Below are 8,655 nucleotides of genomic sequence, written 5' to 3' on the forward strand. Positions count from 1 at the left end.
CTCTGTACTCTTAATGTATTATTATTTGTCCAAAGAAATTTTAGAAGTAACATTTGAGACAAAGTTGATGATATGAAACATAACAGAATTCCATAATACTCCATAAGCTATAATATCTGAGCAATAATAACAACAAGGTAATTAATTTATTAATTTATTAATATTTAGCAATGCCTATATCCAGTTGTGAAGTAGGTGAATTACTCAAATTATTGACTAATGACTAATTTCACACCTGCTAGACACTTTATACCACTTTAGACACTTAAAGGCATTTAAATCTGGAGCACTAATTCCTTTCGAATGAAGCATTTTATATTTATAAGACATTGCATTGATTTGACAAATAACACACACATGCATAATATGTATATGCTGCTTCTTTGTGATATATGGTGACCTGAAATGCAAGAGGCATCTATAATATATATGCAAATCTGGCAAAATATGAGATTTACATCAAGCCAAAGAAACCAAAATAATCCCAAGCAGCCCGACAGGCTCTTCCACATTATATATGTCACACACCCATGAGCAGAGAAAACAGTTTCAGTTTTAAGTCTTAATGTCTGCAGAGTTTTAATATAGTTTTATCTCTATGTGGTTTTCTGTCTGTGAGACCAACACATTTGTGCATATTTTCATGGAAACTGTGTTGATCATTTCTTTGTTGTTTTTGGCTTTAGGTTACAAGCCATGTGTGGAAGCCCTGCCCACTTCATTTATGTGAGTTTAACTCGTACCTTTCCCCCTCAAACCATTTCTATGATCGACCTGATGACATCTGCTGTTTCCTGTGACATGAAGAACGAGAATGCTGCCGAATGAAGCCATGAGAGAAACAGAAGGAGACGTGCAGATCTGAAAGAAGTTGAGAAGAGGAAGAGACAAAGAGTATTGAAATTGATTAATCACAGTATAATAATGGCCTTTACTGAAAAGGGTCAAAAGAAGACCTACATTTCAACATTCAGGTTTGACCTGAAGTCTTCAGCAGCATTGCAGACTCCACTGGATGTGCCGAGGAGAACAGAGAATGGAGTCAAGCCGATGAACAGAGAGCAGAGCTGTCAGAAATCAGGCAAATCAGGTCAGAGATATTGCTACCGTGACGTGTTGCACTTTACTAATTCCCATAGATGAATCATCTTTAAACCGTTTTTAAACTTCATCATCATCATCATCTTTAAACTTTTTGAAAGTCTCTTATGCTCACCAAGGCTGCATTTGTTTGATCAAAAATACAGTAAAAACCATAATATTGTGAAATATTATTAAGATTTGAAATAACTGTTTTCTATTTGAATATGTTTAAAGGGTTCATATGATGCGATTTCAATTTTTCCTTTCTCTTTGGAGTGTTACAAGCTCTTGGTGCATAAAGAAGATCTGTAAAGTTGCAAAGACTAAAGTCTCAAATCCAAAGAGATATTCTTTATAAAAGTTAAGAGTCAGCCACGCCTACCTAAAACATTCTAACACGTCCCCACATGCCTACGTCACTATGTGGGAAGATTTGCATAATGCCGCCCAAATGTTCACGCAAAGAAAGAAGGCGTAACTTTTATTCTCGCTGTAGTATTGTTGCCGCCGCCATGTCGTGAAGGCGCTGTGTGTTTCGTTGTGAACGCGAAACTACTTTGTTTGGTCTTCCAAAAGAGGACGCGACTAGAAATCAGTGGTTAAGTTGTATTTACAACACTGTTCCAGAACAGTTCAACCCAAATATTCAGATGTGTGCAGCACATTTTATGGAGGACTGTTTCCTGATCCTGGTAGAGTAGACTACAATGCCGGCTGTTCTGACTCACGGACTGTAAGTACGTTTTTTATATTTAAAGGATTTGCCACTGATGATTAAAACGCGAGTTTTAAGCAGTGTAGAGTAGCACTTGTTGTTTGTCATTCCTCCGATCACAAATGCAGACATGGTTTTATGTTTACGTGGCGCGATGCAACACAATGCGTAAAAAGACAGTATAAGTCATTATAATCCATAATTATGTCCCCACTGGATGCAACGAATGCCTCGTTTATAATGGGTTTTCATGTTTTTGAATCATCGCTCCGGCCGGACAGGGCATCATCACAGTATGGTGAGGGGCGTAACATTTCCGTCACACGCTTGATTTCTGATTAGTATCAATGTTGACAACAGTTGTGCTGCTTATTGATGAGGATTCATTGATGAATAGAATTTTCAAAAGAACAACATTTATTCGAAATAGAAATCTCTTGTAACATTATAAATATTTGTACTGTCTCTTGATCAATTTAATGCATCCTTGCTGAATAAAAGTATTAATATCTTACGTGAACAGAAAGAAAAGATTAAATCAATACTATTGTAACATGTACCTGTAATGTGTTTTGATATTTGTACAGGTAGAATAACACATATTATTTGTCACTTTCAAACAGAAACTGATGATATAAAGAACAATTCTCCTAAAAAGCCCCTGAACATAGAGAAGAGGAGAACAGGTATATCTTACAAACTACAGATACCAATATATATATATATATTCATTATAAATAAATTAAAAAAATCTTAATCACTAGTATCACTACTGACTTTTGAGAAGAACAAAATATGTTAATGAACAATAGGGATGCATCAGTTATTTGTGTCTTATATTTATGTACTTCTGATGCCTTTAAAAATATATATCTATATCTATATATCACAATTAAATGTCAATGCAGGGTAGAATGTGGGTTTGGAAGCAGATTTCTATAAATTGCATTCAGACGTCTCATTATGCCTGTAGCCAATCACACAAGCCTTCTGTGTCTACTAGTCAATTATATGCCAGATTTCATTACCCCATTGCAAGTCACATGACTGATGAGTCCTGATGAGCCATATCTATATGTACATGTCTTGTTCAAGTTCATGAGTTTGATGTGTGTTTCACTGCAGACGCCACACTCAATAACACAGCCAGCTGTAGCTCAGGAGTGTGTGATTTCTGGTTAAAGGAGTTTTTCAGTTTTGCCTTCAGTTAGATGTTAATGTTACTAATCATTTAAGGTTAGGCCACAATCAGTGCGTTCTTACAAGAGAAATGAGGTACTTGTAAAGATGGAGTATCTACATTGTGGTTTAAAGAACTGAACTACTTCAGTATGTGTGTCAGTAGACTCTCCTTCTGTTCTCCAGGTGCACTAGCTGAGTTTTTGGACCCCCAGCAGCAGGTTGTGGTTGGTGTTGGAGGAACAGCTCGACTGCACTGCTGTTTCAGCAGCTCTGGGCCTGTGGCTTCCTGCTGGATTCATGACCGTGAAAAGGTCTGAGCTGTTTGTGAAGAGGAACATGTATTTAATTAATGTGATTCTCCACACCTGTGGTTCCTCTGGTTGGACACCTGTGTGAACTTAAGAACTGACTTCATGAATCCACTGCAACACACTTGTTTGTTTGAAAGGCATTGAGCAGAGATCAACAGAATTGGGGGGGAAAAAAAGCTTGTTTGATATATTCAGTGTTCATGTTTCTCATTAGGTTGTGTTAGAAGGGCCGCGAGTGTGTGTGACGAACACCAGCAGTAGCAGCACCCTGGTTCTCTCTGATGTTCTTCCTGTAGATGTGGGGAGTTATTCTCTTTTTGTTTGTAACCGAGGAGGCACAGCTCACTGGACCATAAGCCTCCGAGTCATTGGTGAGAACTTTCAAATCTAGCTTGCTTTAGTCCTTAACCTGTTCTTTAGTGTGTAGTCAGTATATGTCTGTGGTGATGGCATGACTGCCAGTAATCAGATTGCCTTTTTGATCTCATTTAGTATTTATATATCGTTTTAATATTTATTAATATTAATTATATTTTCAGTTTTTTATTTTAGTTTTAGAAATTGTCCTTGTCATTTTTTTTCTTTCTCTTTTATTTATTTTATTTCTATTTAGCTTTTATTTTTTTTAATTGGCATTTTTCCATTTTCAGTTTTTAATTCTAGGTCAAGATTTAGAAATTATGTACTTGTCATTTTTAATTTTAAAATGTATTTTTTTGAATAAGCTTTTTAAAATCTTGTTTGAGTTTTAGAAATGTGTGCATTACCTTTTTAAATGTTTCTGTTTAGCTTTATTTTTGGGTTTTTTGCATCTTATTTTAAAATCTTTATTTTAAGTTACAGACATTGTGCTCGTTATCATATTATATATTTTTTATATGTATATATCTCTGCATGGCTTTAATTTATAGTTTTATATTAACTGGAAATATAGAGTAATTTTTTTACATTTTAGAAATATGTACATTTTGTCTTTAATTTTTTTTACTTAATTTAATACTTACTTTTTATACTATACATGTATGTGTATAAAAATCAGTTTTTCATCTAATGTCATTTTTCCCCCCTATATTCTGAACTTTTTTTTTTTTAATTAAAAAAAATATAACTAAATTTTATATAACTAATTTTTTTTTTTTAGTTCCCAATAGCCTTGCTTCTCATTCACTGTTTCTCCCCAGGTCATCCAGACCCTCCAGCCTCGTGTCCGTTTGTGTCCCAGCTGACCCACACGTCTCTGGTTCTGTCCTGGTCTGGGCCCTGTTTTGACGGCGGTTCTGCCATCACAGGTTACGTGGTGGAGTTTCAGAGGCTGGATCAATCTGAACCCAGTGACTGGACTGAACTTGCTAACCAGTGTCTGAACACCTCGTACCGGGTCCGCTCTGGTCTCGACCCGCAGGGATGGTATCACTTCAGAGTACGAGCCTATAACGCAGTGGGAGTCAGTGATCCCAGTGAGGAGTCAGACTGCATTAAGATGAACACTGCAGGTAGACAGATGCCAACTGCTAAACCATTTAAATGCATGCAGAATCCATATGCATCTGTTATAAAATATAAATATTATTAATGTTTTTAATAGTGTAATATATGTATATATATGTATGTGTGTAAAAAAAAACAAACGTTTATATATTTTATTTAGGGAGTATTAAGTATATACAGTGCAGTAAGGATGCTTGTGCTTTTTGGAGTTAGTGATGCTCAAATAAGAGATTAAAGCAAGTTTAATGTGTTACAGGTGAACCACAACAGGAAGTGACCTCATATGTGGAGGTTGTGCCTGACACCACACACAAAGCCAGGGATCATTATCACGTTCATGAAAAACTAGGAGTGTGGGTATTAGTCTATTCATAAAATCAGGTCTAAAACTGATATTTATCTTAAACGGTTGTCTTCTACCTCCGCAGGGGGAAGTTTGGGGAGGTGTACAGGATGAGCCATAAGCAGACAGGTTGGGTGTGTGCTGGGAAATTCTACCGGGCCCGTGTCTCCAGAGAGAAAACAGCAGCGCGTCAAGAAATCAAACTGATGAAAGAATTACACCACCCCAAGCTGGTGCAGTGTCTCGCAGCCTACGACACCTCGTCCGAGATCGTCATGATTCTGGAGTAGTGAGTAGAAAATCCTAGACAAATATATATATATTTTTTTTTTTGAAGGGACACACGAGATGGCTTTTTCAAATATACACACTATATATCTAACCATTTTAAAGTGTTCTATGGAACTGTTATGCATGATCTTCTCTTATCCATTAACATTCAATTTAATGTTAAGGGAAATATCAGATTGTTTTTAAAATATTTAAAAATGCCAATTTCCAATGATGAGCAGTCAGATATGTTGCAAGTCGATCACTTTAAAATGTGTATGTGGCTCATCCAATTAGTCTGTTGATTTTTACAGATTTCAATCAAGTGTGCATTAAAAACGGACTAGATTTACAAGTCTTTTAGTTCACATTCCAATTCCAAATGTGAAAATGAAATATATGAAGTACCTTTTGGTTTTGGATTTTTAAATCGCAAGATTTTCCAAATATAAGCATGATTACATTTGTTGAATTTTTGCCAAAACAAGGAAATGTTACAATTAGTTTATAAACTCTAAAACACCGTACATGTATGGCTGATAACTACAAAGTTGGAATTGAGTGTCAAATAGTTGGAGCCAAATTGTTTGCGGGAATAAATTAAATTTTGCAATAAATTAAGTGCTGCATTACAAGCCAGTGGTCGCAAAACTAGCATATGTGAGCACTTACCGGCTGATCAGAATCAGAATCAGAATGAGTTTTTATTGCCAGGTATGTTTACACATACGAGGAATTTGTTTTCATGACGGAAGCTCCACAGTGTAACAGAATGACAGTGACAGAACAAAAAAAATTTCCAATGATGAGCAGTCAGATATGTTGTAAGTCGATCACTTTAAAATTTGTATGTGGCTCATCCAATTAGTCTGTTGATTTTTACAGATTTCAATCAAGTGTGCATTAAAAACGGACTAGATTTACAAGTCTTAGTTCACATTCCAATTCCAAATGTGAAGATCAAATATGAAGTACCTTTTGGTTTTGGATTTTTAAATCGCAAGATTTTCCAAATATAAGCATGATTACCATTTGTTGAATTTTTGCCAAAACATGGAAATACATTTTACAATTAGTTTATAAACTCTAAAACACCGTACATGTATGGCTGATAACTACAAAGTTGGAATTGAGTCAACTAGTTGGAGCCAAATTGTTTGCGGAAATTAAATTTTGCAATAAATTAAGTGCTGCATTGCAAGCCAATGGTCGCAAAACTAGCATATGTGAGCACTTACCGGCTGATATAACCATAGGGGAGGGACGTCGTAGCAGATCCCAAGGACCTCAACGTTTGTGGACTGAAGATCTGGACTAGGCTGAGGTGAATCGCTCTGAGTCTGCTATGACAATTCATGTTCGAGATCGTTGTATCAGATGCAGTGTAAACCAAATGCATATAAGAGATAGAGATTATATATAGAATTTATTTTATGGCAATAAGTAAGGATACTTTAGACTTTTTCCCCAGTCATCTCAATAGCAAAGTGCCCCAATTTACCCGAATTGACCCGGTGACATACCTCAGACTTCAGTGCAGATGTTGATTTCTGCCGTCTTCCTCTCTTTCTCGGAGATTCACTGGAATGGTCTTGTGAAAGATGTTCACCACACACCCTTAATAAACGAAAGTGAGAAAACATGAAAATATGAACTCTGAACTACACCTTCCCGACCCACACAATATATTTCTGTAAAAAAAAAAAAAATCCAATTTCTAAATGGTTACTTGTGTACGTTTTACAAAACGTTTTATTTCTACTTGTATATTAAAAAAAAAATTTTTTTAATGAATTTAGTTGCTTTTTTTTTGTTTGTTAATTGTGAAATGTCCTTGTCAGTTTCTTGGTGAAAACGGGAAAAAAAGATTTAAACAAAATTGCGATTTGCGAGTTGTTGTTTTTTTTTACGTTAGCTGGCGCCATACTGCTTGATGTGTAACCATGGTTACCAAAAGGTCATACGAAACTGATAACATTAGCTAGATAGCTACATAGTCCTCGGTATCCATCCCGCAACTAAAATATCTAACCTTTTTTTTTGTTTGTTTTGTTTAATACTCAAAAATCAAGAATAGTACACATAGAATAATACAACCATTAACATAAAAAAGAAAAACAATAATAACAAAGAACAGGGAAAAAAAAGAAAAAGGGGGTTGTTAATACTTTACAAACTGAAAGAATAAAATTGAGATTTACATGTCATTAAAGATAGGAAAAGAGTTACAGATAGATGAAGTTTATAAGGCTTTTTTAAAAATATCTAACCTGTCCAGCAAGAAAGAAGCCAGCTCCGGGTCACTGTTAAATCCCGCGAGATCTCGGAGCTGTCGCCACCGCTCGAACGCTCTGCCGATATTGATTCTAGTTTTGCCGTGAACTCTATTGCTTTCCCGCTTCGCTAGCAGGTTCTGTGCGGTCCGAGGCGAAGGTTTCAGTTTAGAGCGATCCATAATCCGTGATGACTAGCTGACGGTTTCAAAAACCGCTGATCTCCAAACAACACAACCATCCGCGCCAGACTTTGTGTTGCCGGACGTGACGTAAACGCGCGGTTTCCTACCAAATCCGAGCCGCCACACTTAAACCCCCATTCACTACAGCAAGCCTATAATGTTGTTTTAGTCAGTAAGTATATTTTAATGTGCTCACTTCTATCAAAACGCAAGCATTTAATCGAGGAGCTTTCAATAGTTGTTCTTGTTGCTTTACGGCGGATCGCAGACTTATAAGTGCATTACCGTCACCTATATCTCAAATGGACCATTGACACTCGATCTACAATCTCCTGATTAACCTACCAACCCACATACAAACACCCTTGATTCTTGTACCGCTGAGAGACCCTTTCAATAGTTCTCTCGCTCTTTGTGCTTTAAGCACGAATACCAGCACTGCCATCTGTCGACGTGGAGCAGCATGACAGTCTCTTAGTACACCATGGTCTGTTGGACAATTACTTCCATAATTATTATTTTTTTTGCAGAAATATAATCCAATACAGAACATATGGGGGAATATAGAGGAGAGAGAGGGAAAAAAATTAACAAATTACAATTTACTTAAACCGTTCTATAATGTGAGATGTCTTCAGTGTTTTTTTTTTTCATTTGAGTCATCACTTTTTGACATGGCGACAATGTAGAACAGAAGCAAATGTTTTGCGGCTGGTTTTAAATTGAAAGCATCTAGCCTTGTGTATATGGTATTTACCCATCATTCAAGTACAGTTTAAAACATCATCTAGCTCCTTATTGTCAG

The 8,655-nt window shown here is 36.2% G+C and overlaps 1 protein-coding gene across 1 annotated transcript in view; it reads left to right on the forward strand.

The window, feature by feature from the left end:
- Nucleotides 1-2,851: 2,851 nt before the first annotated feature.
- LOC107599737 (myosin light chain kinase, smooth muscle-like) overlaps nt 2,852-8,655 on the forward strand; it is a 9,131-nt gene continuing 3,327 nt past the window's right edge. The window contains exons 1-6 of the mRNA XM_016291419.1: nt 2,852-3,073; nt 3,144-3,291; nt 3,506-3,662; nt 4,473-4,784; nt 5,036-5,132; nt 5,208-5,411. Of these exons, the coding sequence (XP_016146905.1) occupies nt 3,069-3,073; nt 3,144-3,291; nt 3,506-3,662; nt 4,473-4,784; nt 5,036-5,132; nt 5,208-5,411 (923 nt within the window). The 5' untranslated portion in view covers nt 2,852-3,068. The remainder of the gene's footprint in view (nt 3,074-3,143; nt 3,292-3,505; nt 3,663-4,472; nt 4,785-5,035; nt 5,133-5,207; nt 5,412-8,655) is intronic.

This window comes from Sinocyclocheilus grahami, unplaced genomic scaffold, assembly GCF_001515645.1.
Source record: "Sinocyclocheilus grahami isolate Dianchi unplaced genomic scaffold, SAMN03320097.WGS_v1.1 scaffold270.1, whole genome shotgun sequence".
Classification (NCBI taxonomy): domain Eukaryota; kingdom Metazoa; phylum Chordata; class Actinopteri; order Cypriniformes; family Cyprinidae; genus Sinocyclocheilus; species Sinocyclocheilus grahami.